We start from the raw sequence: 17,527 nt of genomic DNA, 5'->3' as shown, positions 1-17,527 counted from the left end.
CCGTTCCTTCTTGGTTCAGTTACACTTTTGTCCTGTTTTTGGCTCTTTTAACTTTGTTGATAGCCCAAGTAGGATAACCACAGGCTGAGAGTGCATTCTGGACATGCCTTTCCTCTTTCTTCTTACCCTCTGAGCCTGTGGGCACTTCTTTGGCTCTGTGCTGTAATGTCCGGATTACACCCAGCTTGTGCTGTAGTGGATGGTGTGAGTCAAAGAGCAGGTATTGATCCGTATGTGTTGGTTTCCTGTACACTTCTATCTGGAGCTTTCGTCTCTCTCCTCTGAGAGTAGAACAATCAAGAAAGGCCAAGCGGTTCTCTTTTTGCATCCTCACGCGTGAACTTGATGTTGGGGTCCACCGTATTAATATGCTCTGAGAACGCTTCCAAGTCTTGTTTCTTGATTTTCACAAAGGTGTCATCCACGTAACGGTACCAATGACTTGGTGGTGTGCCCGGGAACGAGGATAATGCCTTCTTCTCAAACTGTTCCATGTACAGGTTGGCCACAATGGGAGAGACCGGAGAGCCCATAGCACAACCGTGAATCTGTCTGTAGAAGTGTCCCCGAATTGGAAGTAGGTTGTGTTGAGACAGATGTCTAATAGTTTACATATGTGTTCAGGTGTAAGCTTGGTCCTTTGCTGCAAGGTGGAGTCCTCCTGCAGTCTTCTCATCACCGCTGACACTGCTTCTGAGGTTGGGATGCAAGTGAACATGGACACTACATCATAAGAAACCATAACGTCATCTGGGTCCAACTGGAGATGTTTCACTTTGTCCACAAATTTCTGTGTGTTTTCCACATGATGTACTGTGTTCCCCACCAACGGAGCCAAGATTGTAGTCAAATGTTTGGCTATGTTGTATGTGATGGAATCTGTGCTGCACACGATGGGTCTGAGTGGAACAATTCTGAAAACAGTGTCCAGATGACTACGACTGAAACCTTTTCTACGATAGAACACTCCTGGACGAATGAGGGACTACACCGTCTCCCTTAATAATAACAATCTTTCTCATTTGTTCCTGAATTTCTTTGGATCTGGCCTGGGTGTGGCTAGAGAAATTGAACTCAGGTGTGATAAACCGCAGTTATGTTTTAACAGGTGGGGCAATCACTATTTCTCACAGGGCCATGTAGGTTTGGATTTTGTTTTCCCTTAATAATAACAACCTTCATTTAAAAACTGTGTTTACTCGTGTTATCTTTGACTAATATTTAAATTTGTTTGTTCTGAAACATTTAAGTGTAACAAACAGGCAAAAAAATAAGAAATCAGGAAGGGGGCAAACACTTTTTCACACCACTGTACAGGAAAGCCCTCCATAAAGCCAGAGCAGCCTACTACTCATCATTAATAGAGGAAAATAAAAACAACCACCTTAGAAACAGCTGTAAAACCTGATATATATATATTTAGACCGCTTTTTTCCTATCGACCTTCTTCAACTAACTTCAACAATTTCTTCATCTAAGCCATCAACCTGTCTCTTCGACCCCATTCCAACTAGGCTGCTTAAAGAACATTTACCCTTAGTTAGCACTTCTTTACTGGATATGATCAATCTGTCTATATTAAATCACCACAAAGAACAATTCTATCAAAATTTAAAACAAGATTAGATAAAAATTCATGGAGTTCTTTATTAAACTATTATTATTGCTGTGTTGGCTGTGTCTGTTTTGTATTAAGGACCTATGCAAAATTACTCCAGGAATTTAAAAAGTAGCGCTAGAGGATCCGGGCTCAACAGAGTAGCACTATGATCAGTCCACAAGGGGAGTTAGTGACAGCAGATGTGTGGCTGTTTTGTGGCTGTTTATGGTGGGCAGAGAAGAGAAAGAAGAAGAGTGAGGGGGAAACAGGTGATGTAAATAGTCAATTATGTGAGGAGGACAGTACAGCGCGCTGCAGGTTAGCTGCCAGCATGCGACTACCTGACTTGTTTGGGTGAAGACCCTCTCATGCAAACAAGAAAGAGCGATCCCAGAATAAGTTAAAATAGTGAATAAAACCAGTGTCATGGGTATTGCAGACAGACTGGAGCCAGGTATGAAGTCTGAGGATCCTGCTAAAACGGCCAGTTCCACGACCCAGTGTAGGAATTGGATCCGAAATAAAAGCATGCTTTCCACTGCTGTCCCACTGCATAGATCTTCAGGCTTAGCTGAAACGGCTTCATGGGGTTAGAGATGCTTCGGTAGGCAGACACCATCTCAACATTTAAGAGTAGGCTTAAGACTTTCCTCTTTGATAAAGCTTATAGTTAGGGCTGTCAAGGGTGAGTCCTGAACCATCCCTTAGTCATGCTGCTATAGGCCTAGACTGCCGGGAGACCTTCCATGATGCACCTCTTTCCTTCTCTCTATCTGTATGCATTTTTATCCCATTACTGCATGTTACTAACTCAACATCTTCTCTCTCCCGTGGTTCTGTCCAAGGTTTCTGCCCTCTTAAAGGAAGTTTTTCTTGCCACTGTCACCAAATGCTTGCTCATGGTGGGATTCGTTGGGTCTCTGTAATTAATATTATAAAGAGTAACGGTCTAGACCTGCTCTATAGGAAAAGTGCAATGAGATAACTTCTGTTATGAATTGGCGCTATATAAATAAAATTGAATTGAAAATTGAATTGATGGTGGAGCCAAGCCACGTAAGAGTGGGATCATTGTCCAGTACTGGAGTGGAGCAGTCAGGGGAGTGAGATGGGATGGTCGCATTCCGGTTACCGCAGCCAGAGGAGCTGAGGACTGCAAGGTGTTTTGCCTGAGCCGAGGTGACAGTGGAGTAGTCTAGGATGAGCTTGTCTTTTTCGCTGAGCTCGGTTTCCAGACAAGCGATGCTTTTCTTCAGCTTTGAGACGGTAAGGTGGCAAGATCCGTACTCAGCCATCAGACTTCCAGTTAGTCCGTAAAAGTGCTAAAAGTTTAAAATCCTTAATGAAAGCGACTGGCTAGCCTAGCCGCTGGACTAAAAACAAACCTAGCTGAGCTAGCAGCAATGGAGGCAGTCTGGTAAACCACGCTGAGTTGACAGCCAGCTTAAAATCACTTAAATCCATACAATGACTAAAAACTTTTATCATGTTAAAACATGCAGGTAAAAAAATAGCCAGGAAAAAATGTGATGTAGAAACTTGGCTATCGATCAAGCCAGATGAAACTAATCAGTTAGCTAAACTTCAAGTATGCCTTAAGCAAGCATCCTCTCTCTTGCTTGGTGTGTCAAATGTTTAGCTATTCCTGTGCCTCCTTTAGTGATAATGGTATATGTAATAAATGTAGAACAGTGTCCAGATGACTACGACTGAAACCTTTTCTCACGATAGAACACTCCTGGACGAATGAGGACTACACCGTCTCCTTAATAATAACAATCTTTCTCATTTGTTCCTGAATTTCTTTGGATCTGGCCTGGGTGTGGCTAGAGAAATTGAACTCAGGTGTGATAAACCGCAGTTATGTTTTAACAGGTGGGGCAATCACTATTTCTCACAGGGCCATGTAGGTTTTGGATTTTGTTTTCCTTAATAATAACAACCTTCATTTAAAAACTGTGTTTACTCGTGTTATCTTTGACTAATATTTAAATTTGTTTGTTCTGAAACATTTAAGTGTAACAAACAGGCAAAAAATAAGAAATCAGGAAGGGGCAAACACTTTTTCACACCACTGTACAGGAAAGCCCTCCATAAAGCCAGAGCAGCCTACTACTCATCATTAATAGAGGAAAATAAAAACAACCACCTTAGAAACAGCTGTAAAACCTGATATATATATATTTAGACCGCTTTTTTCCTATCGACCTTCTTCAACTAACTTCAACAATTTCTTCATCTAAGCCATCAACCTGTCTCTTCGACCCCATTCCAACTAGGCTGCTTAAAGAACATTTACCCTTAGTTAGCACTTCTTTACTGGATATGATCAATCTGTCTATATTAAATCACCACAAAGAACAATTCTATCAAAATTTAAAACAAGATTAGATAAAAATTCATGGAGTTCTTTATTAAACTATTATTATTGCTGTGTTGGCTGTGTCTGTTTTGTATTAAGGACCTATGCAAAATTACTCCAGGAATTTAAAAAGTAGCGCTAGAGGGATCCGGGCTCAACAGAGTAGCACTATGATCAGTCCACAAGGGGGAGTTAGTGACAGCAGATGTGTGGCTGTTTTGTGGCTGTTTATGGTGGGCAGAGAAGAGAAAGAAGAAGAGTGAGGGGGAAACAGGTGATGTAAATAGTCAATTATGTGAGGAGGACAGTACAGCGCGCTGCAGGTTAGCTGCCAGCATGCGACTACCTGACTTGTTTGGGTGAAGACCCTCTCATGCAAACAAGAAAGAGCGATCCCAGAATAAGTTAAAATAGTGAATAAAACCAGTGTCATGGGTATTGCAGACAGACTGGAGCCAGGTATGAAGTCTGAGGATCCTGCTAAAGCGGCCAGTTCCACGACCCAGTGTAGGAATTGGATCCGAAATAAAAGCATGCTTTCCACTGCTGTCCCACTGCATAGATCTTCAGGCTTAGCTGAAACGGCTTCATGGGGTTAGAGATGCTTGGTAGGCAGACACCATCTCAACATTTAAGAGTAGGCTTAAGACTTTCCTCTTTGATAAAGCTTATAGTTAGGGCTGTCAAGGGTGAGTCCTGAACCATCCCTTAGTCATGCTGCTATAGGCCTAGACTGCCGGGAGACCTTCCATGATGCACCTCTTTCCTTCTCTCTATCTGTATGCATTTTTATCCCATTACTGCATGTTACTAACTCAACATCTTCTCTCTCCCGTGGTTCTGTCCAAGGTTTCTGCCCTCTTAAAGGAAGTTTTTCCTTGCCACTGTCACCAAATGCTTGCTCATGGTGGGATTCGTTGGGTCTCTGTAATTAATATTATAAAGAGTACGGTCTAGACCTGCTCTATAGGAAAAGTGCAATGAGATAACTTCTGTTATGAATTGGCGCTATATAAATAAAATTGAATTGAAAATTGAATTGATGGTGGAGCCAAGCCACGTAAGAGTGGGATCATTGTCCAGTACTGGAGTGGAGCAGTCAGGGGAGTGAGATGGGATGGTCGCATTCGGTTACCGCAGCCAGAGGAGCTGAGGACTGCAAGGTGTTTTGCCTGAGCCGAGGTGACAGTGGAGTAGTCTAGGATGAGCTTGTCTTTTCGCTGAGCTCGGTTTCCAGACAAGCGATGCTTTTCTTCAGCTTTGAGACGGTAAGGTGGCAAGATCCGTACTCAGCCATCAGACTTCCAGTTAGTCCGTAAAAGTGCTAAAAATTTAAAATCCTTAATGAAAGCGACTGGCTAGCCTAGCCGCTGGACTAAAAACAAACCTAGCTGAGCTAGCAGCAATGGAGGCAGTCTGGTAAACCACGCTGAGTTGACAGCCAGCTTAAAATCACTTAAATCCATACAATGACTAAAAACTTTTATCATGTTAAAACATGCAGGTAAAAAAATAGCCAGGAAAAAATGTGATGTAGAAACTTGGCTATCGATCAAGCCAGATGAAACTAATCAGTTAGCTAAACTTCAAGTATGCCTTAAGCAAGCATCCTCTCTCTTGCTTGGTGTGTCAAATGTTTAGCTATTCCTGTGCCTCCTTTAGTGATAATGGTATATGTAATAAATGTAGTTTATTTGTAGCATTGGAGGCGAAGCTTAGTGAATTGGAAACGCGGTTCCGCACTATTGGACCTCAATCTTTAGCTGCTGTAGTTATCCAGTCCCCAGTAGCCGGTGCGGACCGACCAGAGGTAGCTCCTGTTAGCCATCTCCCGGCTGCTCGGGAGCTGCCAGGGAGACTGGGTGACTGTCCGAGGAAAGCATAGCCCTAAGCAGAAGCCCACGGTTTACCACCACCCTGTTCACGTTTCTAACAAGTTCTCCCCACTCAGCGACACACCCGCTGACAAACCAACTCTGATTATTGGCAGCTCCATTTTGAGAAACGTGAAGTTAGCGACACCAGCGACCATAGTCAAATGCAACTACTTTGAGTCTTTCTACTTTGTATACATCCTCCCATAGTCTACTAGTGCTTTGGATGTGTGTCATCTTCTGTATGCTGACTTCTAGCTGCTCTCCTCGATATTCAGAAATCAGAAGACTTCCAGGTTTAAAAGCATACAATCTATTTTTTGTCCTCAGAGCCATTAAAGCTAAGGTAAGTAATGTATTTCAGAAGTATTTTTTGTTATATTTGTTGAAATTCTCTTTACATCCTGACAGCAATCAATAAATCAAATGCTCTGGAAATAAATGAAAAAAATCCAGTATCTGTGGCTGTTGCAGGCCTGTAATATGCCCATCCTGATTGGCTGGCCTACCTGCTTGTCTACCTGTCTACCTGCGCACACTCTGCTGTGCACTCATTGTGCATGAAAATGTGTTTTGGGGGAGTGACTTTGGAGGGAGGCCTGAAAGGAGGGGGTGGGATTTTTTCAGATGGATACTTTCAAAATCTAGCTGTCTCTTGCTAGTTTGTCCAATGTTAATAATAATAATAATAAAACTTTATTTATAGAGCACTTATCAAAACAAAGTACAAAGTGCTTCACAACAAGAAAAATAAAATAACACAGTGAAAAAATGTTACCTACCCTAGCTTTAATGCATACTTGTTACATTTAATCTCTTGCTTTCTTCTTGCCCCCAGGAAACAATAATCATTGAATGAATTGAAAGTGAGACCATTCTGTACTCACCAGTGAAGACGTCCTGAAAGCCACAGGTAGAGACCTGTCCACAGGATGATCTTCTGGTAGCACAGATGGGTTGGCTGCCTCCTCCTCTGTAGCCTACCAGATATTCTCCTGAACATCCAGAGCCTCCTCCATCCTCCTCTCTGCTCTTCAGCCTCCTCTCAAGCTCCTCTGTCCAATCAGCAGAGCGACTCAGAGGCCCAGCAAAGCTTTGAGAGCGCTGCCTACTGACTTGGTGATACTCAGCCATTGTCCTGTCATTACAATGATAAAATGAAAATAGGTTTTGAAGGACCAAATCAGTGTTCTGGCATTTTGTAGCCTGTTCAGTATAAATCTACTGTACTTTCAATGCATACTATTTTTTAAAGTATGCTGTGGTGTTTCAGATTTTTGTTTTTGCACCTTTTAGGCAGCCAATGGATTACATTAATTTACATATGCATGAAAATCAACTTTTAAAAACCTAAAACTTGCTTCATTTAGATAACCCATCTAAACACCATGTATACCTTTATTGATATCAAAGGTATGTTGTTGAAGGGGCACTGACCCACTGAAGTTTCCACTGCATTTTCACACAATAATGTTACTTTGACAGTAGCAAAAGCAGGCATCATGCTAACTGTGAAGGAATGCATATCACAAGGATGTTTTTGTCTTTGCAAGTTGATTTTAATACTATATGAAGATTAATGGAAAGAAAAGGCTGTCTGGAAGGAAAGAAAGTAGAAATCTGAAACATTATTGCATGCTTCGCAGAAATGCTTGCAGTATTGATAAGTAAAACCCTTTTCAGATATGGAATATGGAACACTGTTGCTTCATCTATCTGTTAAAGTGATGGCTTTTTGTCATTCAAACAGATGCCTTTTATGTTAAGTTCCTTACGCTTCACTCAGACATAACATGACATTTACGGAAAAAGCTGCGTGCACGTGCGATATCTGGCACCTTGAGAGAGAGCGCAAGAAAGAGAGAGAACAGCGGTGAATTCTAAATGTTATGATAGTGAGGATGAAGACTGTTTTTTGTGAGGGACATGAGGGACATTCGCGACAGTGAATCCACTGATCAATTTCCTCATTTATTGTTATTAGAGAGTGAATTCCACTGTCTGTTGGATAATATCCAACAGTTCACACTCACTGAATGACAGGGCATTAAGTTGGGACTATCGTTTAAGTCTTTACATATGCTGTATGTAAAGTGTTTTGCTGGATATTAATATATTCATCCACGTAGTTGGCATGAATTATTAAGTATAGGGAGAGAGTGTTGATTACTGCTGTGGTTGTAAGAGGATTTTTTTTAAACTTCTTTTAAAAGTTTTTATACTGATCTGATCTGAGAAGATCGATCTCCTCAACAACTTTCACAGTGTTTCCAAGTTTATTTAAATGGTATTGTGCATGAGAGATGATAATTAGGGTAAATACATTGATCTAAAAGGCAGTTCCAGACGCACATTTCTCTCACTCTCTGTTTCATCTTGTGCTGCTGCAGCCTTTACCTTAATCTGACAGCATTCATTTTACACTTCATTGTGGTGAAAGTAGTACAGAAATGTTACTAGGTCCAACCTACTAATATTGCCGTCATGACTTTTATGTAAAAGTGACCAGTGTCCTTATTCAGACATGAGACAGACATGTTAAATTGCCATCAGTTTAACTTTGTATGTCTGAAAGGGGCTTATGTGATTTTTGGTGAAACTCGTGAAAACACGGGTATCGTCATTGTAATCTATGATATTGTAGAATGTTTAAAGTATTTTTGGAAAGTGCTTTCTTGATATAGATTTTAGATGTTTTTTGAACACCTTGGTGTAGGTAAAACTGTGGTAAAACAATTGTCCAATCATAGCTTAACAATAGTAACTAGGCATGCCAGACCTGTCAGTCTTTGAATTTCTTCACATTCTGAAGTGGTGTACATGGTTTGAGAGTGATACTCAGTATCTTAAGACTTTGGGTGGTTGTGTAAGAGCAAAAAGTTAAGAGATGGATTAAACAGTGTTTGTTTACATACAATATTTTGTGGGGTTATAGATGACGTTACAAAAAGCCCCATTCAGGACTGGAACATCCACTGTGTGGAAGTCAGTGTAACACCGGTCCCAGTTGCTACTATCAAATTTCATCCTCAAAGTTTTTTCTCAAGTAAAAGTGAAACACTGTTTGAAAATATTAATAATAAAGCATAACGTCCATGTTGCTACTTATTATGTATTTCTATAGAGAACTTCTGAATGGCATAGGTTTTCTTATAGTACTGTATATTAAGGATATCTACCTCTTCCAGCAAAGAGAAGAACATTGCTGCCCCATTATTTCCATGACTTCTACATGGATCATCAACTGGTGAGGATAATGACCTGGGACCTCTTAGCTTTAGCTAAGCTTAACTTAGCTTTAGAGTTAGCCTTTTTGCATCATTACATAGCACTGAGTTATCATAATATCATGTATGTAGTCATCAAACGCATATTTAATACCCCTTGTCAGGGTTGGATTTTCATAAGTCACGCAGAGATGGAGTTTTCATCCAACTCATGGAGCTAACATTAGTTAGCTAGCTAGCTACTAAGCAGATTAAATCTGCCACTGACAGCTGCTTTTGTCTATTACGATGGTAAATCTGCCACTATTATTGTTAATTGCATACGTTCAGTGCAAAATTGGAATGCTTGATAGGCATAACAATAGCAACTAAATAGGGGCAGGGCTTAGTGAAGGATCAATTCCAGTTTATTATTTTCATAGCTTTGGGCATTATTTCTATCAGTTATGATGACATTATACTCACTAAGGTAATTGCTGAGATCTGGGAACATGGCGATATTCCTACACGGCACACAGACAATCAGACAAGTTGTAAACAAGCCGTTTAGCCAACAGTTTAGCCAGATGATGTAAACCACTTTATTTGGAGGTAAAACCCAAACCACACCTGAAATGTTGCTAATAATCCCTCACTGCGCAGAAAAACCTTGTGTATACACAGCTATGGTTAAGTACAGTAGGTCAGAGTTTAACCAGGAAGTTGTGCTGGAAGGTTGAGTTATAATTTTATCATTTTACCATTTTGTCTCCCAAGTTTTACTTACCTGGGGTTTGTTTACAACCTGCCTGATCATCAGACTCCTCGTGTTTCTTGCCCTGTCTGACTTTATTTTACACCACATTCCTAGACCTCAGCAATTAACTTAGTGAGTATTTACCAAGAGGAATGATGCCCAAAACAATCCAATAACGCTGATATCACCTGATGATAGTTAAAAATCAAATCAAAGTTAATGTTAAAAAGCATGCCGTCATACCGCCATGTCAAAATTAAAACAAAACTAGTTTTAGTAATTAACGTAAGTAAGTAACATAATTAACAACTTTCACAGTGTTTCCAAGTTTATTTAAATGGTATTGTGCATGAGAGATGATAATTAGGGTAAATACATTGATCTAAAAGGCAGTTCCAGACGCACATTTCTCTCACTCTCTGTTTCATCTTGTGCTGCTGCAGCCTTTACCTTAATCTGACAGCATTCATTTTACACTTCATTGTGGTGAAAGTAGTACAGAAATGTTACTAGGTCCAACCTACTAATATTGCCGTCATGACTTTTATGTAAAAGTGACCAGTGTCCTTATTCAGACATGAGACAGACATGTTAAATTGCCATCAGTTTAACTTTGTATGTCTGAAAGGGGCTTATGTGATTTTTGGTGAAACTCGTGAAAACACGGGTATCGTCATTGTAATCTATGATATTGTAGAATGTTTAAAGTATTTTTGGAAAGTGCTTTCTTGATATAGATTTTAGATGTTTTTTGAACACCTTGGTGTAGGTAAAACTGTGGTAAAACAATTGTCCAATCATAGCTTAACAATAGTAACTAGGCATGCCAGACCTGTCAGTCTTTGAATTTCTTCACATTCTGAAGTGGTGTACATGGTTTGAGAGTGATACTCAGTATCTTAAGACTTTGGGTGGTTGTGTAAGAGCAAAAAGTTAAGAGATGGATTAAACAGTGTTTGTTTACATACAATATTTTGTGGGGTTATAGATGACGTTACAAAAAGCCCCATTCAGGACTGGAACATCCACTGTGTGGAAGTCAGTGTAACACCGGTCCCAGTTGCTACTATCAAATTTCATCCTCAAAGTTTTTTCTCAAGTAAAAGTGAAACACTGTTTGAAAATATTAATAATAAAGCATAACGTCCATGTTGCTACTTATTATGTATTTCTATAGAGAACTTCTGAATGGCATAGGTTTTCTTATAGTACTGTATATTAAGGATATCTACCTCTTCCAGCAAAAGAAGAACATTGCTGCCCCATTATTTCCATGACTTCTACATGGATCATCAACTGGTGAGGATAATGACCTGGGACCTCTTAGCTTTAGCTAGCTTAACTTAGCTTTAGGTTAGCCTTTTTTGCATCATTACATAGCACTGAGTTATCATAATATCATGTATGTAGTCATCAAACGCATATTTAATACCCCTTGTCAGGGTTCGGATTTTCATAAGTCACGCAGAGATGGAGTTTTCATCCAACTCATGGAGCTAACATTAGTTAGCTAGCTAGCTACAGCAGATTAAATCTGCCACTGACAGCTGCTTTTGTCTATTACGATGGTAAATCTGCCACTATTATTGTTAATTGCATACGTTCAGTGCAAAATTGGAATGCTTGATAGGCATAACAATAGCAACTAAATAGGGGCAGGGCTTAGTGAAGGATCAATTCCAGTTTATTATTTTCATAGCTTTGGGCATTATTTCTATCAGTTATGATGACATTATACTCACTAAGGTAATTGCTGAGATCTGGGAACATGGCGATATTCCTACACGGCACACAGACAATCAGACAAGTTGTAAACAAGCCGTTTAGCCAACAGTTTAGCCAGATGATGTAAACCACTTTATTTGGAGGTAAAACCCAAACCACACCTGAAATGTTGCTAATAATCCCTCACTGCGCAGAAAAACCTTGTGTATACACAGCTATGGTTAAGTACAGTAGGTCAGAGTTTAACCAGGAAGTTGTGCTGGAAGGTTGAGTTATAATTTTATCATTTTACCATTTTGTCTCCCAAGTTTTACTTACCTGGGGGTTTGTTTACAACCTGCCTGATCATCAGACTCCTCGTGTTTCTTGCCCTGTCTGACTTTATTTTACACCACATTCCTAGACCTCAGCAATTAACTTAGTGAGTATTTACCAAGAGGAATGATGCCCAAAACAATCCAATAACGCTGATATCACCTGATGATAGTTAAAAATCAAATCAAAGTTAATGTTAAAAAGCATGCCGTCATACCGCCATGTCAAAATTAAAACAAAACTAGTTTTAGTAATTAACGTAAGTAAGTAACATAATTAGTACAATTAACATGCTGCAACACCCCAGATACCTGTGGAGGTGATGGTGGGCTCTGCGCGGGGACAGGGGGCTGTGGGAGGGGGACAGGGCTGGGGAGTGTCCTGGGGAGCTAAGCTGTCTGGTGGTGGTCTTGATGTAGGAGGGGAAGATGGGAGGGTAAGGTTTCACCACAGGGCTAAAGGATGTGGAGGAGTGGGTAGACCGGAGGAGTCGTTTGGCCAAAGTGGGGCTCTCCTGGGGAGGCAGTGGGTTGAAGCACACGCTGCTCCTCCTGCACTGCTGGTTGGAGGGGGAGGCACTGGTGCTGGCAGCAGCAGAGTGGTTGGATTCTGATCCAGCGCTCAGGCAGTCCTCAAGGGACTCTGCACTGGTACCCGAGCCCAAATTACCCTCACCTTCTTCAAACACGGTCCCTGAGCTGAGCCCTTCAGTGGGTTCAGGACTTTTGTCGTGGCTGACTGCAGGTGGAGAACTGAGATCCACATCCACCCCGGCCTCCCTCTCCTCCTCTTGCCGGGTTTCACCTCCTACTTCCTCTTCCTCCCTTGGGGTTTTCCCAGCACTGTCAAATGTGAGATCAGGGAAGCTGTTACCACTTGTTGTCATGGCAACTGGGCTGACTGCTGCCCCCCCGGCAGTAGCCATGGTGATGGCTGAGAGAGGGGGCTGCTGCACCCAAGCATGCTGGTCTTTTGTGCCTGTGGCAACACAAAGAGAGGCTTCTCTCTCCCTCTGCCCCTTCCGATTTAGCTCCGGATGCTCCACCTCCTCCTTCTCCCTCCTCTCGTGCACCTCTGTTTGAAAGGGGAGGTGAAGTATTGGTGGCTGGTCTGTGTGCTTGACAGAGCCAGACAGAGTTCCCGTCTCTAGGAATGACAGGGCATCAGACCCCAGTTCTAATTCTGGGGTCAGGTCAAGCACCTCAGGAGTTAATTTAACTACCCCATTACTCTGATTCCTCCTCCCCTCTCCTCCTCCCCAGCTCAGATCCCTTTCTCCTCCTCCCTGTGCTTCAACAATTGAGTTAACTCCCCCATGCTGCTGTTGGTGCTGGAGTCTTATTGCGAGCTGGATGTCCGCTAGCAAATCCTCGTGGTCAGCTGCTGAGTGGAAGCTGTAGATATCTGTGTCCGACCCTGAGCTCCCTCCCTTTTGCCCTCCATCCTCTGTAGGAGATGTTGCTGCTGTCGAGGCTTTCCGCTGCATCTCCTGTTTCTGCTCTGCTCCATTTCCATCCTTTTTCCCATGCTCCGGTTTCTTTTTCTTTTCAGGGAAAGCAGTTTCAGTGTCCGACTGTCCAAGCTCATCTGCAGACATTTCAGGTGTTTTTGTGCTATCCAGTTCGTCATGCTGAGATACTAAAACGTCCTCCTTTGAGCCTGTTACTGACAAACATGCATCTCCTTTCCCTTTCAGGTTGCCCTTTCTCTTACGGATGGAGAAAACAGACGACTTGGACTCAGATTTGTTTTTCTTCTTTCCTGGTCCTGTGCCATATACCACCCCTCCTCCTCCACCACTGCCTGCTCCTTTACCTCCATGCTTAACGTGGAGTTTCTTTCCTCCCTTTTTTGTCATGTCCCCTCCTCCCTCTCTCCATCCTTCATCCAGTGAAGGGTAGCTTCCATTACCCGATGCTGCTGCAGCTTTCTTTTGCTTAGCCTCCTGGTTGCCCATGTTGATGGAGAGCGTCTGATGGATTCCTGCCTCTCCTCTCAGGTCATTCTTGGGAGAGCTCCTCGTGCCTGGGGGAGGTTTTAGATGCCTGTACCTTGGGAAGGTAGAACCGTCTTGGCCTAATCTGTGGATACACGTCTGATGGAGGAGGAGGAGGAGCTGCTGCTGATGGTGTTTTTTCTAGTTCTGTTGTGCGACAATCTTCCTCGTTGTTTTCCGGTGACGAAGGCTGGCGTGGCTGTGATGTTGACGCTGATGCAAGGGAGGGATACAGCTCCCTCTTCCTCCTCCCCTTTCTCTCTCTGTCTTACCCTCCCCCTCATCCTCCTCTCCATCTGCTGAAAGGAGTGACGCAGGCACTGCATGTTCAGTGGAGCTCTGATAGCGATGCAGACTGGGAGAGATGGAGAGCAACTGGGATGGGGAGATAAAGCCAGGCCTGCTGGAAAAAAGGGTAAAAAGACCTGAGAGAAATAAAGATGCTGGGAGGTGAGGATGGTAATGTACACCCTGCTGTACAGACTCCTGCCTACATTACCCATAGTGCTAAGTGTGAGTTAGCCCTCATTTTCTGTTTAATAGTTAACACACACAAATATTTATTCTTAAAAAAATATAGGTGAGCCATTTGTTAAATTACAAAAAGGGTCATTCAATGCTCATTGTTCATATATTTTTCATTCTAATTTTTAGAAAACACCACTAACTTTTAAGATTAATTTAGTTGAAAAAAAACCCAATCTCACTACAAGGTCCCCTCAGTAGCAGCTTTGGAGCTTTCAATCATATCACCTGATCTTCCTCAGCAGAGGGAGTTTGCCCACTTGAAATAAAGATGTTCAAATTAGAAAAAAATTCTTAGCACTTTATGGATTTCTTATCCATGTTGGCTCTGTTTAATGTTATGGTAGATCCGTTTTTAACCTAATTTTATGTTTCCCCATATCAAAAATGTATTACATTCCAAGGTTTCTTCACACTATGGGTGCAGTCCATTTTTCTTTTCCAGTGACGTTGAAAATGATACCCTTAGTACTGCATTTATCTCATTATTAGATTCGATTGGCTTTTGTCAGAATGTACATGAAGCCACTCACTGTTTTAACCACACCCTCAAACTTGTTCTGGTATATGGCATTGAAATTGAACATTTAATAGTCTTTCCACAGAATCCTTATTTATCGGACCATTATTTAATAACTTTTGAACTCCTATTACTGGGCTACACGCCATTAGGCAAAAAATCTTACTCTAGATGTCTATCTGATATTGCTGTGGCTAGATTCAAGGAAGCGATCCCATCTGCATTTAATTCAATGTGTTATCTCAATATAACAGAGGACTCCTATATTAATTTCAGCCCCTCCCAAATTGACCATCTAGTTGATAGCGCTGCATGCTCACTGCGAACGACACTTGATTCTATCGCTCCTCTAAAAAAGAAGATAATAAAACAAAGAAGGTAGGCTCCGTGGTATAACCCCCAAACCCACAAATTAAAGCAAACATCATGAAAACTTGAAAAGAAATGGCGTTCCAACAACCTGGAAGAATCCCGTTTAGTCTGGCAAGACAGTCTTAAAACATATAGGAAGGCCCTCCGTAATGCCAGAGCAGCTTACTACTCATCATTAATAATAATAAAATAATAAAATAAAAACAACCCCAGGTTTCTTTTCAGCACTGTAGCCAGGCTGACAGAGAATCACAGCTCTAGTGAACCATGTATTCCTATAGCTCTCAGTAGCAGCGACTTCATGAGCTTCTTTAATGATAAAATTTTAACTATTAGAGAATAAGACAATGTAGTGCCTCATTCGTCCAGGAGTGCTCTATCGTAGAAAAGGTTTCAGTCGTAGTCATCTGGACACTGTTTTCAGACTATTAGAGAAGAAATTCATCAAGTCCTGCCTTTAACCAGTGCCGACTTGTCTTCAAACACAGGAACGTTGGAAACAGCTGTAGAACCTGATGTGTGTTTTGGCTGCTTTGCTCCTGTCAACCTTCTTCAGCTGACTTCGACAATTAATTCATCTAAGCCATCAACCTGTCTCTTAGACCCCATTCCAACTAGGCTTAAAGACTTTTTACCCTTAATTAGCACTTCTTTACTGGATATGAGCAATCTGTCTTTATTAACAGGCTATGTACCACAATCCTTTAAAGTAGCTGTAATTAAACCACTTCTTAAAAAGCCCACTCTTGATCCTGGGGTTTTAGCCAACTATAGACCTATATCTAACCTTTCCTTTCTTTCTAAGATCCTTGAGAAAGCAGTCACCAATCAGTTGTGTGACTTTCTAAAAAACAATAGTTTATTTGAGGATTTTCAGTCAGGGTTTAGAGTGCATCATAGCACAGAGACAGCACTGGTGAAAATTACAAATTACCTTTTAATTGCATTAGACAATGGACTTGTCTCTGTACTTGTCTTGTTAGATCTTAGTGCTGCGTTCGACACCATTGACCATCACATCCGCCAAAGTTAGTCACAGAGTTCCTTGGACCGATTCTATTCACCTTATATATGCTTCCTCTAGGCAGTATTATTAGGAAGCACTCCATAAACTTTTATTGCTATGCAGATGATACCCAATTATCTATCGATCAAGCCAGATGAAACTAACCAGTTAACTAAACTTCAAGCATGCCTTAAGGACATAAAGACCTGGATGACCTACAACTTTCTGATGTTAAATTGACAAAACTGAAGTTATTGTACTTGGTCCCAAACACCTCCGAGACAAATTATCTAAAGATATAGTTACTCTAGATGACATTGCCCTGGCCTCCAGCAGCACCGTAAGGAACCTCGGAGTTATCTTTGATCTTTATCTTTGATTTATCCTTTAACTCCCACATGAAACAAACTTCAAGGACTGCCTTTTTTCACCTACATAATATTGCAAAAATCAGGCACATCCTGTGTCAAAATGATGCCGAAAAAGTAGTGCATGCATTTGTTACTTCTAGGCTGGACTACTGCAATTCCTTATTATCCGGCTGCTGAATAAGTCTCTTAAGACTCCAGTTGATCCAGAATGCTGCGGCACGTGTACTGACAAAAACTAGGAAAAGAGATCATATCTCTCCAATACTAGCTTCTCTGCTACTGGCTCCCTGTAAAATTTAGAATAGAATTTAAAATCCAGGCACTATCATATCTTAAGGATCTCATAATACCATATTATCCGACTAGAACACTGCGCTCCCAGGATGCAGGGGCAAAAAAAAGAAAAACATATATTGTGATCAACCCCCCCCCCCATTTTAAAATAACATACATATTTTGTTGATCTGATCCCAGGACAGAACTTTTATAGCCAATAATTTTTTTGCTCCCTTCACAATAATTTTGATTTTCAGTTTTGTGTTTAACTTGATCTGCACAGTTGATTTCATTAGCAATGAACAAAATCAGCTTATCCACTGTCAGTTCTGTATTAGTTTGCCATCTTTGACCACTTCCTGATGTTGAACTTTGACTGATTTTGTCTTGTTTCTTCTATTCCCTTTTGTCCTTGCACTGTCTTCACTGCTTCAGCAAAACTTATGTTGTTAGCTGTTTTCACTTGTTGAAGTGAACTGCTCTTTTTCCCATATGCCGCATTGTGCTGGCCATTACAAGATTTAGCCTGCACATTATCTCCACAGTCCTTAAATCTATGAACGCCTCTGCATTTGGCACACCTTTACTTCCCTTTGTTACCCATCGCTATATGCCCATACCT

The 17,527-nt window shown here is 41.3% G+C and overlaps 1 protein-coding gene across 1 annotated transcript in view; it reads right to left on the bottom strand.

Moving 5' to 3' along the window:
- Nucleotides 1–14,613, bottom strand: part of fmn2b (formin 2b) — a 64,944-nt gene extending 50,331 nt beyond the window's left edge. The window contains 2 exon segments of the mRNA XM_044178650.1: nucleotides 6,724–6,974; nucleotides 12,151–14,613. Of these exon segments, the coding sequence (XP_044034585.1) occupies nucleotides 6,724–6,974; nucleotides 12,151–13,796 (1,897 nt within the window). The 5' untranslated portion in view covers nucleotides 13,797–14,613.
- Nucleotides 14,614–17,527: the final 2,914 nt, after the last annotated feature.

This window comes from Siniperca chuatsi, linkage group LG20, assembly GCF_020085105.1.
Source record: "Siniperca chuatsi isolate FFG_IHB_CAS linkage group LG20, ASM2008510v1, whole genome shotgun sequence".
Classification (NCBI taxonomy): domain Eukaryota; kingdom Metazoa; phylum Chordata; class Actinopteri; order Centrarchiformes; family Sinipercidae; genus Siniperca; species Siniperca chuatsi.
The sequence above is the reverse complement of the archived record's forward strand: the minus strand, read 5'-3'. Positions and strand labels throughout refer to the sequence as shown.